Source organism: Osmia bicornis, chromosome 15 (assembly GCF_907164935.1).
Source record: "Osmia bicornis bicornis chromosome 15, iOsmBic2.1, whole genome shotgun sequence".
Taxonomy (NCBI): Eukaryota; Metazoa; Arthropoda; class Insecta; order Hymenoptera; family Megachilidae; genus Osmia; species Osmia bicornis.
The window spans coordinates 8,071,719-8,090,987 of NC_060230.1; the positions used below are offsets into that span (position 1 = coordinate 8,071,719).

Here is a 19,269-nt window from a genome sequence, read left to right on the forward strand (position 1 = left end):
CTTATACTTTTTTTAGGAGTGAATGTGTTTTTATGGATGAGAAAAATCGATTCTTCTAAAAATTCGAAACCAAAAAGTCGATATAAAAAGTGATAATTAATTCCCTAGAGGGCAAAAGATCGATCTTCGATTCTTACGTGAAAGAATTGATTCTGGGGAAAATAGATTCAAAAGACCGATTTTTTTACCGAAAGAATCGATTTTCTAAAAAATCGAATCGGAATCGAATATATAATAGTTAGTCCTAACTGTTCGGTGCAGAGCGAGTTGCTTATTTCGAGGTAATACTGTAGCTTCTCGTCATGATTCGTCGACAACTTCTCGCGGTGCAGTTGATGTATCGATAAAGCGACAGCTTCTCGCTGTCGCAACAATATTGTAAAATTCGGCATTATTTAACAATTTTTTTTTTGTCTTAAAGAAAGAAGGAGAAAAATGAAATAACGAAACAGCGTAATATTCTTATCACCTTAACTTACATCACACAAGCGGTACACTAGAGACAATTTGTAATGCACCATCTGCCCGTTTTGAAGGTTATTATTTTTCTGTTGCAGCTGCATCTGGTACATTGGAACACAAGCAAATACAACACCTTCGCCGAAGCCGCGAAAGCATCCGATGGCCTTGCAGTTCTCGGTGTGTTCTTGAAGGTCAGTAATCATTTTGTTCGCTGTACCGTTTTCTAGAACTTGGAACTTCCTGGTTATACTTCCGGTCTCGTTTTATTTTTCCCGAATGATTCGGTTATCGATCACTGTTGATCTATGATCGAACGATATCAGTGAGAGCTTGAGCGATCCGAAGATAATTAACTAGACACTTACAGTTACCATTAAATTGCGACAGAACTATAATTAGAGTTTCGTTTCTTTTTTCTTTTAAATTTAATTTGTAAAAATGATAGAAAAATGAGATTTTAATAGTTTCAGCTGAGTATTGATGGCTTTCCTTTGCACACTGGTGGAATTAATTCTGGACACTTTGCATAAAAATATTCTTTATTTCATATTTGTGCAGTAAATGTATATTCTGCTATGTTAAATTGATACCGTAATATTTTGTATAGTATAATGTTTATGCTTAATATTTTCACATGATTTGGTTTGTAAATGTTTGAAAATTTTAATTTAAAAAAATCTAAACTGTATTGTTATTTTTGTTTTTGCGCCTGGCAAAACGAAGCAACACCCTAAAATTAGAAAACAATGATTAAAATATAAAATATAAATGATTATATATTAAATAATTTAAATAAATTTTAAGTAAAAATTCAAGTGTCCAGAATTAATTCCACTAGTATATACTTCGAATAATTAATTAGTGAGAAATATAATTAGAAAACAGATAATTGGTAACGAATAAAATGCCTTCCAAAGACTAAGAATGTCATGGTCAAAACTTGATCTAACTTAAACAAAGAAATTTTAAAATACATTATGACATTTTTACACTTCAAAGCCACAGGATCAACTTCTTAGTATTGTAATTGATTTACATGCTGTCTGTACCCTTTCTATGGGTGCACAACTCGATGCGCAATATTTACAGCCGCTTAAACTTTTACATAAGATGGTAAGCTTCGTAAGCAGAATCCGTAACAGTGACGCGATTCGTTCCATCATCGGTTGATGTGTTACGTAAGCCTTTAAACGAACATCATTATCCATTCGTTCGTAGACCAAGTGAAATTTTCCTCCGGAAAAAAAATCGCGAGTTCCAATGATTTCCTTCCTTTCAGTTAAAATCGAAAGCTATCAAAGCAACAGAATACAATCATTAGAAAAAAAAAAAAAAAAAACAAATTAGCGAACGTGATCGTTGCATTACCCGTTTCCGTTTTACAGTATCTAGAAAATAAACTTGTCTCGTGAAAGATAACAATAGAATTTTGATTACACAATTGTTGTTCAAATAAGATAATGAAAAAAAAAAACGGGTATCGTGCAACTGATTACTCTTATTATTCTTTATCTCTCAGAATTGTAACAAATTTGCATAAATGATAAATGGATAAGAATCATCTTTCTGATAATCAGAGAAAAATAGTATTCGAATGTTTGCTATGTAACGCGTTAATAATGTTTACGGATTAAAAATATAAACTGGTAGGATTTAAATGGATGAACATTTATCATCGTCTATCGTAAAAGATTAACATTTGATTCGTGAGAAATTAACCTTTGAACGCAAATAGAATGATCAAATATCAAGCGAGTACATTCGCGATCAAAACAGGCTTGCTCAGTGAAGATGACGGTATTCAAATTTTCCCGCGCAAACGTTTGCGGTCACGTGATAGGGTCAGACTCTTAATATACAGTATGCGGCATAGTGTCCTTTCATCTAGTGAAAAAGCACTGACTTTGGAGTCCAAGTTTAACCGCAGCAAATATCATAAATCCAATTATTTAATAAAAGCGTTAAAATAATTAACATAATCATGTGATAGAAGCTTTAGAATATTTATTTGCTACGGTTAAACTTGGACTTCAAAGTCAGTGCTTTTTCACTAGACGAAAGGACACTATGACGCACACCGTACATACAAGGTGTCCCAGCCCAAGTGTGACAAAGCCGTTATTCCGTAACTATTTATGATACAAAAAATTGTTGATATAGAAATTGCACCGTAAATTGGAAACTATGTTTTGGTCGAACTGAAAAATTTTTTGCATTATTAGTTTAAGAGATATGATGGTCAAGTTTTGTTTTTTAAATGGAACCATATATTTTTTTTCAGATCAAGACGAATTCATTAAGTTCCGAAAAGCCCAACCCACCGATTGCGGTGAAATTTTAACCAAAGTTTATCCTTGATTAGAAAAGAAATTCCTTGAAAGGATTTTCGGCGACAAGGCCTCGTTTGCCTTTTACATCTCCTCAAATTTTGGAAAGTTTCTACTGCATATCTAGAAAAATATTGATTTCACAGAAAAAAGTTTCAAACAAAAAATGAAGCTCTCTAAACGTATCATTTTGGCTGTTATGAACAATAATAGTATTTTTGCATACGCACATGTATGTACGTATAATATTATTGATGTATTTAGGTTAGGTTAGGTTAGACTATACATTTAAATCCGGCCGACGTAAGGCGGCCTGTAACGCTTTCATTTACATATGTTTTTATAATTAATTTATTATTATTTCATGAAAGCGTTACCGGAAAGTGCGGATTATGTGTTCGGAACAGATCGCCAATTATACTACGCTGTGTCGGTAAGGTAGGGAATGATATGAAAATGGTAAAAAAAAATTTCTCACGGATGTTTCCTTTTAAAAATTTAGTAAGGCAAGGATTTACGATTTATATCCAATTTATATATTTCACTATATTGTATCAACCCGATAGTGTAGAAATTACTATTTGTTTACATAAAAGCCAAAATCATAGATTTATGTAAAAAATGCATCGAGTCTTTTTTGTAGAGCTTTTTAAGAGCTTCGCTGTTTGTTTGAAACTTTTTTCTGTGAAATCAATATTTTTCGAGATATGCAGTAGAAACTTTCCAAACTTTCAGGAGATGTAGAAGGCAAACGAGGCCTTGTCGCCAAAAATCCTTTCAAGGAATTTCTTTTCTAATCAAGGATAAACTTTGGTTAAAATTTCACCGCAATCGGAGGGTTCTTATTCTTTGGGTCTGCCGTTGCTTTTAGGGCCGGCTTTTACGACTTGCTAGTCAAACCGAGACGCCTCGACTGAAAATCGGGAAATTTGTAAACGTTATATCTTGAAAATTAATTACAATCGGGTGTATACATTAAAGCTTAATAAATTCGTGTTGAAAAAAAATATATAGTTCCATTTAAAAAACGAAACTTAACCATCGTATCTTTTAAACTAATAATGTAAAAAACACTTTAGCGCGGGCACCCTGTATATGAAGTCCCTACCTTGCATCGTGTCAGTCTCCCTAGGGACGCCCATGGGGAAGGGTGAGAAAGGGGACATGGTCATTTTTCCTAGGGAAGCTGATACGATCGCGAGTACCATAAATACAGCTCGCATTCGTGAAAGGTAGATATCTAAAGAAAATCCTTCCGTTGATTACAGGTGGGTAAGACACACGAGGAGATGGACAAGATAGCTCGTCTATTGCCGTACGTGTCGCACAAGAACGAAATGATGGAGATCAGAGAACCAATCGATCCTAGCAAACTGATTCCTGGTAAATAAGTTGGAAATGTTACTGGTTAATATTCCATGTCTAACTCAGCCTCGATCGTTGCCTAATCACTCTAGAAATTGTCAACAAGAATCGTTGACGATCTTTTGAAATTTTCATCGGTATCATTTGATTTCTGTCACGCGATTCCAGGGAGATACAAAGGGAATTAGAATTATTCTTCGTCTTCAAATATTCAGTATTTACACCGATAGAAGGAAAGCTGGGATTCCTGTTATCGTTTAATATCTTAAGGAACGCGATTGCGTTCGGCACGCGAACATCGCGAGGATTTTAATACGAAATGTCTTAACCGAGTACGTGTTACGTTAATGCCGTTACGTAATCATTTTTTTTTGAATACTTATTAGACGCGTTAATAAATTACCGATCTAATCGAACGTCAGACGTAAAAATTCATTGCGTTAATCAGTTGATTGTCGGCGTAGATGACAATGGTTATTGGACGTATTTGGGATCACTGACGACACCTCCTTGCAACGAGAGCGTCACTTGGATTCTCTTCAAGAAGTGCATCGAGGTGTCCCATCACCAGCTGAATATTTTCCGTAATTTGAGAAAATTCTCTCGTGGAGAGGAATGCCCCTGCCATGAGAATCATGGAGCTGTGAGTATAATTGTTGTGGTTTACTAACATTTGAATTTTTAATATATGTATTTCCAATTCTCAACTTACACGCTATTTAACATTTTACTATCTTAATATGCAATAGGTGTTTTCCAATTAACAGCAGATCGCATATTTCAATCTTTAATTACTGTTAAGTTATACGGGAGACCGGGCATGGTTGTCACATTTTTTTATTTCTATTTCTTACACGTTATAGTTTCAGGGAAGTTCATTCAGACATCGTTTAATATAAACTAGGTACGGCTAAGTTTATAAAAAGAATTAGTTTTATGAATATTATCAATAAGATTCTGAGTTAATTCACATTATCTGTAGTAATTATTTTGTGGCAATGTGCCCCGAGGTTGGGTTGGTTGTCACACATTTAAATAGCCAAATTTATTAAGAATAAATCAATTCAATTGAGAAAGTAACAATTTTATAAAAATCTCTTATATTTAAAGTTTCATTCTGAAATTCGAACACAAAATAATAATGAAACTAAGAAACTATACAGGCTTGAACACAAAATTAAACTTACGATTGGAAATATTAAAAAAAAAAATTAAAAATGTAATTCTTTATATTGATCATTAATCCTAAACAATATTAAATATAAAATTAAATTTTTAAATATTTATAATAAAATTGAGAATTCTAAATCATTAAAAATAAATTGAAAGTAGTTGTAGCAAACTTATCAATATTATTGAAGATCATTGAATCAGCAGTCTTATCGTTAATCAGAATCATCTGAATCGCAGTGATGGCAAATACATACAGGGTGTCTCAGAAAGAGTGTTAGTCCTTTAAAGGGATGGTAGCTGGGGTGATTCTGAACAACATTTTCCTTTGCAAAAATGTTGTTCGAAGCTTCGTTTTTGAATTATTAAGGAAAAACACTGGCCAATCAGAGCGCGCGGGCTCTATGACGGCATACAATATCAATCATAGTGCCCGTTCGTCTAGTATATTTTGTAATTTCAAATAAATTATTGAAATTCTAAATCATTGAATATTCTAAAGCTTTTATCGGATGATTATGTTAATTATTTTAACACTTTTATTAAATAATTAGATTTATGATATTTGCTGCGGTTAAACTTGGACTCCAGTCAGTGCTTTTTCACTAGACGAACGGACACTATCACAGCCGACTCTAGTACTAGCCATGCTGAACAACGTGGCAACACCGCTCACGTGACAATCGGGAGTCCTATTTTCAAAAACAGAGTCCTGTGCTCGGAATTGTAATTACCGTCTTTTTTAATTAAAAGCTGTAGTAATATACGCTATTTTGTATTAGTTATGTATAAACAATACATAAACGTTGCAACTATGGCAAGTAGAAGTGATGTGGTAGTATAAAATTGTTATAAATGTGATATAAATTTTGTGTACTCTCGAAGTAGTTTGGTGTTGTGAAGCATGATATTTGAAATATTTACAGTGGTTTCAAGAAAATTAGGTATGAAGCAAAATGAAACCATCTTTGGATCAAATTGAAACATTTAAGAATTGATAAACGTGTATATAAGTGAATAAAAACCTTGAAACAAGCGAAATTATTGGAACGAAACCAAAGAGGTTATGTGAAGTCCAGAGAGTAGCCGAGAGTCCGACGACGTTGATTGGCTGGGAGTCTGGGAGTCCGGGAGGCAGATAGAGTAGGGTTAGATGTTGATATATTCAGACCGGACTCCCGCGGTGTTGCCATTTTTACTTCAGCACGGCTAGTACTAGAGTCGGCTGTGACACTATGATTGAGGCTACCATCCTTGAGCCCGCGCTCTATGCGCGTTCTGATTGGTTAGTGGGTTTTCCTTAATAATTCAAAAACGAAGCTTCGAACAACATTTTTGCAAAGGAAAATGTTGTTCAGAATCACCGTAGCTACCACCGCCTTGAAGGACTAACACTCTTCCTGGGACACCCTGTATACATCGGTAATCCTGGTGAATACATGTGACAAATAACCCCAAATGTTCTGTGACAACTTGACCCTCACCGTTAAATAATTTAAACTATCCACTCATTTATTAGAAAGTTCGAAAAATGCAAGAAGATCATCAGAATAAGTTAGATAAAATTCTAAACTATCGAATTTTAAAACCGGTATAGTAATATACTTATCTAACAGAAAAGATATCGCAAAAATTTACTTCAAGTGTATCCAAACTAACAATGACCCGTCGTGTCTTGATACTAATCTACAGCGAACTGAGCGATCGCGGGGGAGAGGCGACAATATGTCCACGCGTTGCCATGGGTTATCAGTACATTTCTATTGTTTAGTTTCTTTTTTATAACAATTGTGACAACCATACCCGGTCTCCCCTGAAGCGAATGGTGTATATTTTATTTCTGTTCTATTTCATTTTCCACTATAATTTTCTAACGCGTCATCTACAGGTAGTTAAGGCGGAACGAAACACCCATCGGACGCCTCTTGGTCAGCTCGATTAATCTCCATCCAGGTCGCGAGACAAGCCGCATAAACGGCAGCCCTCCGCTTTCGCCTCCACCTCCTTCCACCTTACCTTTATTTCTGTTTCTTTATTATTAGTCATCGTCACGAATAAATTTCAGATCGGCGGAATCACGGCCCCGTTTTCTAATTCCGGTACCTCTCTGTTCTCTGCTCGTTGCAGGTAATCAACAACTTCCGTCCGCCGATGCCGCTTGGAAATCGCGTGCTACGCGAGTGTGGTAGCTTCTGAGCGCCTGTTCGTACGCGAGCCGGGTCACAACCAGTCGATGCCGGACGAAAAACGAGCAAGAAAAGTGAGAACCGACCTACGAGACCGTTGCTCGCCTCTGTGGCTGGCCAGCGAGAAGAAACTATCATTTTTTCTCTCTTGGTCCTTGTCGATGTTCAGCGTTCATTCTGTACCGTGAAGCATTCTAACTTCACCCAGAATACCGAGTGCCTTTTTTTAACGAACGATTATGGAGAATCAGAGTAACTAGGAATAAGAATGCTTCGGATTTTCCGCACGGAAATAGCTGCAGAAAGATGGTCTAGTTTGAAGAGAAACGTTGAAATGGATCAAACGCGGTACCTAAAATTGATGACGCAGTCGATAATGCTGTCCACTGTTTTATGGAGAGGCCATAGACACGAAACCTTAGGGACACTTTAAATGATGGATAATCGTGTCTGCAACTTGTAGCATTGTAAGATTGAAAGAATTGATTGGACGTAGCAAATTAATTTGCAAAAGGGGGAAGGGAAAGAGTAACGTTGTTGTAGAGAATCATTGACCTTGAGCAGAATTACGTGGACAGCACCGAGTCGATAAATTAGAACTCTACATAAAAGGGGGGAATAAATAATTCTTTGCGAAGGAAAACGTAATTAGGAAAGGGGCACCATGACACGGAACGGTAGATGAACATATCATGACGTGCCTTTTAAATGGTTAAGCGAAGCTGTAGACTCCGTTATTGTTTTACGATTCTGACGATTCGCATGGCATTTCACATGGATTACAAGTGCAATTATAAGTAGAAGCTAGATTAGTTGAAAACTATCGCGACTGCTTGTTAACAAATCAAAACTGTGCCTATACGTTAAACCTTGTGTAGAATATATCAAGCGAGGATTATTAAATATTAGATGAAACTAATCGAGAGGAAAGGTTTCATTAAAATCATGTAAAGAAAAAAAGAATACAATATTGGGTCCGTCCATTATTGGCAGATATTTAAATGATCTAACAGAAAGAGAATAATATTGTTGTTTATTGAATATTGTTTAAATATGTTCCATGTATAAATATTATATATTATATATGTATACACACGTATTTACGGACGTATTGTCCACAATAGATGTTTGCGGTTTGTATAGTTTATAAAAGTTTACGAGGCTGTAAAGGGACAAAGATTAACCTTCGACCGATAACGTCGCAGTACAATCAACAACATACTTTTATAGAATTTTGGTTAATTAACACTTTAACTGGAACAGAAAAACTTTGTATCGTTTATCGATTTTTGGAATCCTTTCATTAAGTTGAATTCATGAATGAACCTCATACGCAGTCAACGTGTTAATTATTAAGTATCACAGTCTGAGACTTCGTATCTTCCATAGTTGAATCAATGTTTTTCTTTTAACTTCAATTTCAAGTTTGGAATTTTTAAATATAAATTTTTAATTTAAACGTTCGCCAGGTTTTCTCATACTGTTTTATCGGTAACGGGTTAACGTGGAATTTATCGGGATTTCGAGAAGATGAGATAAAAAACGATATACGTTTTCCAGCAAAAATTAGACAAGCGTGAATAGCGTGCCATTTTATGTATTAATATTACACGACGCGTGTACCATTTTTCCGCTAAGTCATTCTAAAGCGCACGAAGAAAATTGCTGGTTCAACGTGCCTTGGATTGTACACGCCCTCTGTGCCTTCTTTAGTCACTTGCGTGAAATAATATAATTATTATTAACATATTATTAACATTCGTGTCTTAAATGATCGAACGATTTTTGCTCGACGATTTTCGACACGAATAAGGATCGAGTTTTATTTGCATATTGCAATTTTTATTTCGAATGATGCTTTAATCACGATAATGACGCCGTTGTTTCATTTCGTTTAATCAGATCCGGTCAGTAAAAACGAAAGCGAACAGCCGATTTGAGGACGTTCAGTGCAACGCTTGCTTCGAGTCGTAAAAAAGAAGCGGGAGAGGAATTTAAACATGGTCTATTTAAATGTTATTTGACCCGGTTCTGATTATAATAGATTTGCGTGACCGACGCGTCGGTCAGGAGAACCATAAAGAGCCCTTCTTCGTTCTAGAATAACGAGTGTCACCTTTCTCCTGAAACGTGTGTGTCACGGTTAAACCGTGTCGCGATGAAACTAACAACGTCAGCGTTCTTTGCGTATCTATAACTAACAGGATAATCGTAACTGTAAGATTTCAGCTGATTTTCTGTATTTATTGTTGAACGCGTGAAAAGCAATCCGTATATGTATTTCGTAGCATCGACTGTGATATAACAAAAAAGAGAAAAAAGAACAAACATGAAAATAAATGACCGTGATGATACCCACGGTGATACGTTTGAAAAAGCTGTATTCAATTCAGAGAACCTTTATACGTGTCCTTTATGATTGACTTTTATAGCGTTTGCAATTAACTTTTAGGTAAATAATTTCTACTAATAATAACTAGAAAAATGAGTATAGGTATAATACTATACCAGAGCAGGGTAATATTATCAACATCGTCAAAATTATCCGCAACTTTTAAATAATACAGTTCAATAATTCCATTAAAGAAGGAAGTATTACAATGATATTTAGTTATGCTAAAACTAATAAAGATTAGCATAGAATGATTCAATATATAAAATTCTTTAAATAAAATTCTTACTCGTCTCCATCGATATTCAATTTAGAATTTTGACTGTAAAATTAAATCATCCACTGGAAAATTTAAGATTCCACCGTAGCGCCATCTATACAAAAATGGCTCAAACTACTGGACAAGTTACCGATCGTTTTTCTCAAACTACTTACCGACTTATCGATCGAATTTCCGACAGTCGGAAAGTTACCACCTTATGGAATTATACTCAGATAGTCGGTAAAATCGATGAGGCTGTTAGGACTGCTGGCGTCAGAAGTGCCAAAGCAATGTTGCAAAATAGAAAATATAAATATGTACTGTGCACCGATGACAAGATGTCATCTTGCATTTGTTAGTAAAATTGCAAATACTTTATAGCATAATGTTTTCATAACACTTTTTCGCCTAAACTGTTTATACATTATTATTAAAAAAAATAGCCAATATCACAATATTTAACATATTTGTTATTAATACAATATCTAGGTTCCTAAAACCCAGCATATTTTATAGTAATAAAACTGTATATTCTGTACAATTTAAATTTATTTTATCTGATAGGTATTGGTCTGTGGGAAGGAACTGATATCCAATTGATAGGATTTGATTGGCATAGAATTATTAAATAATTTTAGAATTATCTAAAGGAATATTATAAGAAACATTAGTTGGATTATAAGGAACATTTTGATCTTTATTTTCTAGAGGTCCTGATGGAGGTACAAATCCTATAGGTCCTTCTTTTGAATTCTAAAGAAACAAAATTAAAATGGTATTCATCCTATAATAATATATCCAACTTAACAATTATTTACAATTAAGTTTGATGTACGATTAGGTAACAATGAAGGTTGGGGAAATCCAATAAACCCAACTGGCTGTGCCATACTACCATCAGAAGCTGTGTCCAAATTATTTCTAGTTTCACCTCCAACATCCATCAGAAGAGCATCTTGGCCTTCTGACATTACCTAAAACATTATTCATTGTTCAACTCATATTCAAAATTATAATTCTTTGCAATCTCTATAAGATACTTCTGTACGAGAAGCTTAGATGGAGATTGTACATTCATTTTGTGCTTCTATTTTTCAGAAATAGTTTGTACCGCTTTTTCTCTACAAGCACCTGTGTATTGCTTACCAAATTTAGAAGTTAAGATATCAGCAATTACTTTAATTTCTTGAATTCAGTCTGAATTCTGGGAGCAACCCAGATTATTGTAGAAATAGCGTCTGCTAATCCTTCATTTAAATTTCTAAAACAACCATGTAAATAATATAAAATAAGAGTAAAAGATGTGATGAATTATGGAAATCCTTACTTCATTTGTTGAATGAGTCCGAAATGCGCCAAGAGATCGCAATACATTTCGAACAATTCCATAGCCTTGACCATGTAAATCTTCTCTAATGATGTGTTCAACTCGTATCTTTGCTCTCTCAACTTTTCCAGCGGCGATATAATCGGCTATTTCTTTCCTTGCTTTCTGAGCAAGTTCAGTTTTCATTTTGTAAAAATGAATTTTGATATGTAAATAAAATAATGTATGGCATATAATTATTGAACAATTAATACATAAAAATTATGAAATCTATATTGTATTTTGATGGTATTATTCACTGATAACGTGAACGTAGTCAGAAATAAGTTAGCATGACTTTTCTTAACATGTGTTCATGTGTGAAACACGTGAAGCATATTGTGATGTGTGGAGGGCTGCTTTTAACACTGGGCAAACGGGACACCTGCCTGGACTCCGTGCTTAAATACTTTCAAAAATACTATGAGCATATTGTGCTGAATTTTAAAACCCTGAAACTTTGAAATTTATAAATTTTATAGTTCTGGAATTTTGGGAATCTGAAATATTGACGTTCCAGATTTGTAGGATTTCAAACTGATGAAGAACACCCGCCTTGTAATCTCTAGGGACAGCTCTGCATGTATTCATTATACATACTTCCTCTTTGGTAGCGCTATGTTCCACAAAAATCGATTGATCGATTGCTTAATTTATATCGAAGCTTGTACCGAAGCGATAGAGAAAAATTGTTAGAACAATTTGCAATTTATTCTTCTATTGTTTATTCAATTTCTCAGGATGTTTTATTTACGTGAATTGCTTTCCTATCGGCGAAGAGGGAAATTGGCGAAATGTTGGCTGGCTGCAACACTCAGCGAGAAAATGTTTAGAAAACGTTGTAGACCACATCTTCTTGAGACGATTGATGTATATAATATTTGGTAAGATGCGATGCTTCACTTTTTTTTCTTTTTAAATCATTGCTTCTTTGTTTCATTGTTATGGTAACAGAAACTCCCCCCATTGTTTAGAATTCAAATTACATTAAAATAAACGAAACAAATATTATAAAATTAAGAATTAATTTTTCCATTTTTAGCGAAGAGATTTCAGTAGCTGTTGAAGTACGCAATGGGAACAGCGAGGGCAGATTCAGTCTTTATCTTTCGGCACAATTGTTGTACGGAATTACGAGAATACATTCCTATCAAACAAAGCTCTTCCAAGGTGTTTTCACGATAGAATTAAAAACAAAATACATTATTTTCCAACTATCATTAATGATATGTTTATAAACCTTTTATTAATTATTATTTCTTATTATAAAGGTAAATTAATTTTATTTTTTTTTATTAAAGCTTACCTATTCAACGCTTACCGGAAGCTGATCACATACCAGAGGTGATACCAACATTTTGATATTAATTAAAAACAAGAATTCTTAAAATATTCTTATACATCCGAAAATTTTAATATCAAAAAATAATTTAACAAATGAAAAATACTAATTACATGTATGTAATTGAATATTCTATGAATGTAGATTGTATTTATTTTTAACAGACCTGAAGAGGAATTTGATTTAAGGGACTTACCGGATGTACCATGTCTGAACGAATTATTCCAAAATCTTGAAATTTCACCTAATTTACATCTCATCACGGAAGAATCTTACACTTCCGCTGTAGAAAAAATGGTAAGAAATAAATTAGAAATAAAAATATTCTAATTTAATTAATAAGTATAACTATCGTGAAATGATAAAATATAAACATTAAAATTATAAAATTTTTTTCTACATTTATTTATGGTTTTAATTTTTAATAACATTATCTGAATATAGATGCGAGATGACATAAATTTTGGTTTCCTGCCAGACCCTGAAATGGAGAAATGCATATTCCTTAGAGGAGAAGAACAATCCTTGTCAGTTTCCCACGTATCCACAAGTTTCTTCATCCTAAATAATCCTAATTCTATAACTTCAAATGCAAATTCATATAATTACAAATAAGACTAAATTACTGATTAATGTTTAAACAATTATTCACGTTAATTATTTAGGAGCGATGTGCGACGAATTCCGTGGGATGTCTCTGAAGAAGCGATTAAAGAACCGGATGTACCATTGGTTAACATTGACATGTTTGAAATTGAAGAAGAAATGCGTCCAGCATCTGCTAGAAGAAGTCAACGAGAGTTTATAGTTACTCTTGAAGGTTTTCAAAAATCAATCAATTGAATAGTATTATTATTTAAAATAAATACATCAATTTTATTATCGTATTTCAGATGATCAACTTATGAAAATTTCTACATCTTCTAGAAAGAAAAGTATGAAACCTACTGAGGAAATTTCACCAAAAAGACGTAAAGTAAGAGAAGAAAAGAAATACCAAATTTTTAAATTAAAAGACTTCAGGATGTAAATCGACTAATGTTAAAGAAGGATGCAGTGGAACTTAACACATTGTAATCAAAGGCCTTGTGTCTATGTATTAACATTATTAATGTACTTTTTGTAGACAAGTTCTAAAGAAGAAACGGTACCCGTCGTACCTGAACTGATACCATTACCACAATCGACAACTGATACTATACCTGCAATAGAACTTCAGCAAGACCAAGTTCAGCAGCCTCCCGAAGATGAAGAATTAATCGAAGTAGTAAAGCCAAAGAGAAAACGGAAGATTTATGACAAATACATTAAATTAAGCTATGCCGTCATGAAGAAAAATACTGGCAATGTTACAGCTCATACTATAGTTAGTTGTATTAACATAAAAACAATCAATTTTAGACATTTAGTTAGCGAAGAAGTATCAATTAAAATTTAAATTATTTTTCAGAAACATCATAGATTTACAGCTACTTTACCACCGGCTAAAGTATATTTAACGCAACCTTCAACAGTAGCGTTTAATAGGTCATGGGGTCAACCGTTGATGCGACTTTTTAAACAACATATTGTTGGACCTTTCGTTGTACAAAATGAATTTCAGGCGACTGACATGGAAATTGAGGAAACAATAGGTAATATAAATAGAATGATTTGAAGAAATATTCAGTAACAATTATGATACATGTTGAACGATATATAATTTATTTATATATGAATTTAATTAAAAGGCAATTAATTTTTTATAGTTGCAGACACACTACGCGCGAATGCAAGTAAATTACGAGATCAGACAGGAGAAATATCAAGCAAAATTGGAACGATCATAAATGGAACGACTGATCAGTCTAGGGTGTTTGATAAAACACCTCTAAATATTGCAATTGATGCGACTGATCAATCTAAGATACTAGATAAAACGCTTCCAACAATTGGGCAACCGCCACAGCTTGAAGAAGATCAACAAACAGAACGAAAAGAAGAATCTACAGTTGCACTTCCGGAAATTACTTATATTGAAGATAAAAATGGGTATAAATCATCATCTGCTCTTAGAATTTACATGATAATTTAATAAATAAATTTAACTTTCATATTTCTTGTTAGAAAATCCTCAATTCAATGTTAGAGGTACTGTGGTAATATACATGTATATCTTCTTAGGGAACTGCAAGAAAAACAACAAAAGTCTACAAATGGAAGAAAATCAAAATCAAATTCCAGTTCTCCTAGGTCAGCTAGTTTCTTTGTATATACTGAATTTTATTGTATACTACCTAGTATAATTTAATTTCAGAGTTATTTATTTTCATTGTAGATCTGAAATCCATTTATCTAAACAAGAGCTGTTAGCATTCATGGAAGTCCAATGGCAGGAGAGAAGATTATTAAATTTTCATGAATTATTTTCACCAGAAAGTTACAGTAGAAAAGAGGTTGCACTTGCATTTTTCTTTTGCTTAGGTAAATTAAAATTCATTACTATACTACTGCACTCATTAGACTCAAAAATGCTAATAAAAAGAGTATTTTACACCTTTCAATTATAGGAAAAATGTTTTAATTAACTAATGAACTTCATTTATTTTTAATATCTAGAACTTCAAAAGGAAAAGGTTATCATTTTGAAACAAGCTGATCCTTTTGGTACAATTTGGATAGAAAAGTGTCCTTGTTACAGTTAAATTTCACTATAAGTAGTGAAGAATTATAAAAATATAATTTAAGATACACGAATACTTCGATCCGTTCAAATAGAAATAGATCATAAACTACTTAATTAAAAAAAGAACGAAAGCTTTATCGGATCAAAAAGAAAAATGTTCTGACTGATGATTCATATTCGAACAGTATTAATCGACTTATAAATAGAAAACTTAAATTATATTATATTTTAAAGTTCTTCTGCATCTTCCAAGCGTCTGATAACTTTTTTATATTCTTCTTCTAAACTTCTATATTCTTGCTCAAGAGTTTGTATACGTTGTTCCGATGTAGGCAAAGTGATGTTTCCCCGTTTATCAATATTTTTTAGTGCACATTCTAATTTTTTAAAATCATTTTGTTCACGTCTATATGGAATATTCAATCTCTTTTTTACATCTAATCTGTAATCTCGATACTCCTGTTCGTTTGTTAAATCTGTTGCACGTAATCTTAAGATTTCATATACTCTTCGAGCTTGTTTCTAAAAATGAAAATGATATTATGTAACACGAATGTTTAAAGGAAGTAGAAACAAAATAAATACCTTATTAATTTTTAACTTCTCTTTTGCTTCTACAGCCATTGCTTTATTAAAACCTTGAAGTAAACATTCTCGTGAAAAACTTGGTAACGTGCTGCTGCAATTCATTGCATCCACATAATCTCTTATTCGTTGAAAGGATACAGAGGGGTCCTCAACTACAACAATGATGACAATGGCTTACCAAAATAAACTAGATTTACTGAAATGAAAGTATCTAAAATCAAGTCTCATTTTTGCTGCGGTTTTTCTAATGTAGGAGAAGGGAGAAAAAGACGTTTTTTTCTGCCCCAGACACCAATCATAGCGCAATTCGGAACTTCTATATATTCGAACTGCATGCCAAGCCTCCGCTTGCGAAAACCGTTGCGAGACCGCTTGCGGTCCCCGACCCGAACCAAAGGCGTCTGGGGAGACGAAACCCTCTCTCCCTCTCCATTAAACGCCTATACTAAAAAGTTAAATACAAACTTGAAGATTCATTTATAGTAAAACATTTTAATTTACCTGCTATATCTATGACTTCCTGTCTTCCGATGTATTCGCGATAAATAGCATGTAATAAATTAGCACAAAGACCCATATTTTGGAATGGTGGTAAGATTAAAACTTGAGCTATGCGAGGTCTAGTATGACGAGGATATGCATAATATTGATATACAGTAGCAAAACCAGTAGTTGCATAACGAACGGTACCATCCAGAATATACTTTTCAAACCTATTTAAACAAAACCAATTTATTTTTAAAATATTGAATTTATTAAACAACGTTAAATAAGATCATAATTAACTTACATATTAAAATAATGCCATCGATCATCATCGATATCTATAAAATTAGCAGCATCTATATACCAAAGAACGAACGTTCGAATACGTTCATGATACTCCCTGAATCCTTTGTAAGTCATATCTGCTTTATAAACTTCAAATTTTCTTGTACAGCCATCATCTATTAAAATTTATGATGTTATAGTACAGATAAATAAAAAAAATATATATATATAAATTTATATATTTGCCATTTACATAACAAATTACCATTAACAGAAAAAGAATGGAGTAGTTCACCATGAGGTATAAATGTATCATCTTTCTTCAAGGATTTAATAAATGAATCTAAACTATCATGAACTTGTGGAGCAAGCTTGTCAGCAATTTTTGGCAATACTTCATCAGCTTCAACTCCCTCATAAATAGCTTTGTTTATTTTCTCTGAGTAAGTCATACCCAAATATGTTTCTAAACAACCTGCCGAGTAGTATAGCTTCACTCTCAGATCCCGGTAACCAAATATAGATTCACTAACAAATAAAATAAATAATCAAGAAAACGACTAACAAATAAACGCAAATAAATGTCTGCAATATATCAAGAATCACATCTGTGATAGATACTGTAAGCATATGAAAAAGACAATTATTTACAATGATTTTTATAAAGTTAGTTGCTTAATAAATTAACGCACCTGTCTCCGAATACTTGATGAGACATTTCAGGCCTAAATGTAGCTTCATCATTTTCTAAGTCTTCTACAGAACGTACCAATTTAAATTCCAAAGCATCATTGCTACTTGTTACTAAATTTTTTAAGCGTGCTGTAACTGGATCTTCCATATTACTGTAAGAAAAGATAAATAATATCTTACTTAACTAATTAACTAATAAATAAAAATGAAACATCATATATAAACACAATAGCTATTTATAAAATTAAATTAAAGTTAGAACAAAACCTTCTGTAAAAGTATCAGTAAATATCTAATATTTATTCCTCTTTATAAAATCAAAAATATTTAATAGTTAAGTTTGTACTATATAATAAACAATGTAAGTTTATTTACATAAATCTGACCTTGATCAATAGAACTACAAATATTCGTAGGTTATACACTGTGTATTTTACAATTGAAGAGAATATTAACTAAAAGATATTAATTACTGTTAAATGTACTGCATATAAGTTAATTAATTAACAATAAAATAAAACGTTTAAACACAATCTTTTCCAATTTACATTTATTTTTATTATACTTCTATTAATTTCCTTAACATTTAAATGTGTTACTGCAGCTTTTGTAATATTATGCATGTGTTGCTGTATTATTATACCTTCTTTAAATACAAATATATAATAACTTTCAATAGATATCGCGTTCCTCTTCGTTTCTGTAAATGCAACTACAAAATAACTTCGCGCCAAAAGTGTAGCAGTTATTTAAGTTGGGATACAACCCCTCTAAAATTCATGAATCAACAACGTCTATAACCGGTTGTCTCGAATTCCTGTAAGTCATAGGTTATTACTAAAGGTGTTTAACTGGCAGAGTTATTTCTTTTAATTCATAAGAATGCAATATTAAATACATTTTAGGAATTCATAATTACATACAAAAAAATTATCCCATCTATTTGCATCTATTCTTTATGAATGTTTAAAATAACAAAAGAAATATATCGACCATGCGTTGGATCTTTTATTTTAAATTACAAAAACAATTTTGAAATATATTACATATTCCAGTGTGTAAAGTTATTTTTTAATTGAAATAAATTATTGTAAAAATCAAATATGTCCGCAGGCGAGGTAAAAAAGGTGGAAGAACGTTTAATATTTCATACATATCCCTTGTGCAAGGTTTGAATTTGATTAAATAAATTTGTGTAACATTAAAAATTAAATCCTATACATAATTTTACATGCTTAAAGTTTAGTTACAAACTTGCTTTTTTAATTGAGAATGTTTATAGTACAGCGATATGAGAGAAGATATGAAACAAGAAGTAATGGAAATATGTGTTACTGCTACAGAAAAATATACGTACAATCACGAGTATGCGGCTCGATCTATTAAAGACGCTTTAGACAAAAGGTTTGGAGGTCCATTTCATGTAGTTATTGGAGAATCATATGCTTGCGCAATTACATATCAAGAGAGTTCATTATTGTATATGTATAACGGCGGTAATATTGCTGTACTTGTATGGAGAACAATTACAAATTTTTAATGAAAATATTTCAGATCCAATATACTATATTTTATACGAAATTTCTTTCTTGTCAATGTAACTCTTATGTATTTGTATTATTGGTATTTTATTAACTATCTTTTATTCTATAAAGTTTAAATATATGCATTAGCAGTGAC

General features: G+C 32.7%; 4 protein-coding genes across 7 annotated transcripts in view; 2 read left to right on the plus strand and 2 right to left on the minus strand.

Annotated features, from left to right (window-relative positions):
- The window catches only part of LOC114876490 (carbonic anhydrase 1-like), a 30,320-nt gene extending 20,433 nt beyond the window's left edge, over positions 1-9,887 (plus strand). The window contains exons 4-7 of the mRNA XM_029187998.2: positions 558-653; positions 4,058-4,172; positions 4,619-4,797; positions 7,452-9,887. Of these exons, the coding sequence (XP_029043831.1) occupies positions 558-653; positions 4,058-4,172; positions 4,619-4,797; positions 7,452-7,520 (459 nt within the window). The 3' untranslated portion in view covers positions 7,521-9,887. The remainder of the gene's footprint in view (positions 1-557; positions 654-4,057; positions 4,173-4,618; positions 4,798-7,451) is intronic.
- A 901-nt stretch (positions 9,888-10,788) lies between these two features.
- LOC114876520 (IST1 homolog) lies at positions 10,789-11,970 on the minus strand. The gene is given in 6 exon segments (XM_046288971.1): positions 10,789-10,917; positions 10,983-11,138; positions 11,276-11,358; positions 11,361-11,425; positions 11,492-11,568; positions 11,570-11,970. Coding segments are annotated over 6 exon segments (618 nt in total). The 5' UTR covers positions 11,678-11,970.
- A 665-nt stretch (positions 11,971-12,635) lies between these two features.
- Positions 12,636-15,566, plus strand: LOC114876522. The gene is made up of 11 exons (XM_046289053.1): positions 12,636-12,700; positions 12,832-12,874; positions 13,037-13,169; positions 13,538-13,692; positions 13,766-13,848; positions 13,999-14,238; positions 14,323-14,506; positions 14,621-14,903; positions 15,036-15,104; positions 15,190-15,335; positions 15,471-15,566. Exons 4-11 carry the CDS (start codon positions 13,617-13,619, stop codon positions 15,554-15,556), a joined length of 1,167 nt encoding a protein of 388 aa, XP_046145009.1. The 5' UTR covers positions 12,636-12,700; positions 12,832-12,874; positions 13,037-13,169; positions 13,538-13,616; the 3' UTR covers positions 15,557-15,566.
- An 85-nt stretch (positions 15,567-15,651) lies between these two features.
- Positions 15,652-19,039, minus strand: LOC114876519 (histone acetyltransferase type B catalytic subunit). 4 transcript variants are annotated; one of them, XM_029188066.2, is made up of 7 exons: positions 18,947-19,039; positions 17,589-17,741; positions 17,162-17,424; positions 16,916-17,072; positions 16,627-16,838; positions 16,123-16,277; positions 15,652-16,059 (listed from the first exon to the last, which is right to left on the minus strand). In XM_029188066.2, the coding sequence occupies exons 2-7, from the start codon at positions 17,735-17,737 to the stop codon at positions 15,766-15,768; spliced, it is 1,230 nt and encodes a 409-aa protein (XP_029043899.2). In that variant the 5' UTR covers positions 17,738-17,741; positions 18,947-19,039; the 3' UTR covers positions 15,652-15,765. The 4 variants fall into 4 exon arrangements, with proteins under 4 accessions (XP_029043899.2, XP_029043896.2, XP_029043897.2 ...); XM_029188063.2 differs by lacking the exon at positions 18,947-19,039 and adding an exon at positions 18,233-18,403; XM_029188064.2 differs by lacking the exon at positions 18,947-19,039 and adding an exon at positions 17,976-18,125.
- Between the last annotated feature and the right edge of the window lie 230 nt (positions 19,040-19,269).

Bases quoted from the DNA above. Each gene is read 5' to 3' on its own strand.
- LOC114876519 (XM_029188066.2), bottom strand. From the start codon at position 17,737: ATGGAAGATCCAGTTACAGCACGCTTAAAAAATTTAGTAACAAGTAGC. The intron at 16,839-16,915 runs GTAAGTTAATTA...TTGTTTAAATAG, and splicing joins CGATGGCATTATTTTAATAT to GTTTGAAAAGTATATTCTGG. The intron at 16,060-16,122 runs GTATTTATTTTG...TTTCATTTTTAG, and splicing joins AGAAGTTAAAAATTAATAAG to AAACAAGCTCGAAGAGTATA.
- LOC114876522 (XM_046289053.1), top strand. From the start codon at position 13,617: ATGTTTGAAATTGAAGAAGAAATGCGTCCAGCATCTGCTAGAAGAAGT. The intron at 14,507-14,620 runs GTAATATAAATA...AATTTTTTATAG, and splicing joins GGAAATTGAGGAAACAATAG to TTGCAGACACACTACGCGCG. The intron at 15,336-15,470 runs GTAAATTAAAAT...TTTAATATCTAG, and splicing joins TGCATTTTTCTTTTGCTTAG to AACTTCAAAAGGAAAAGGTT.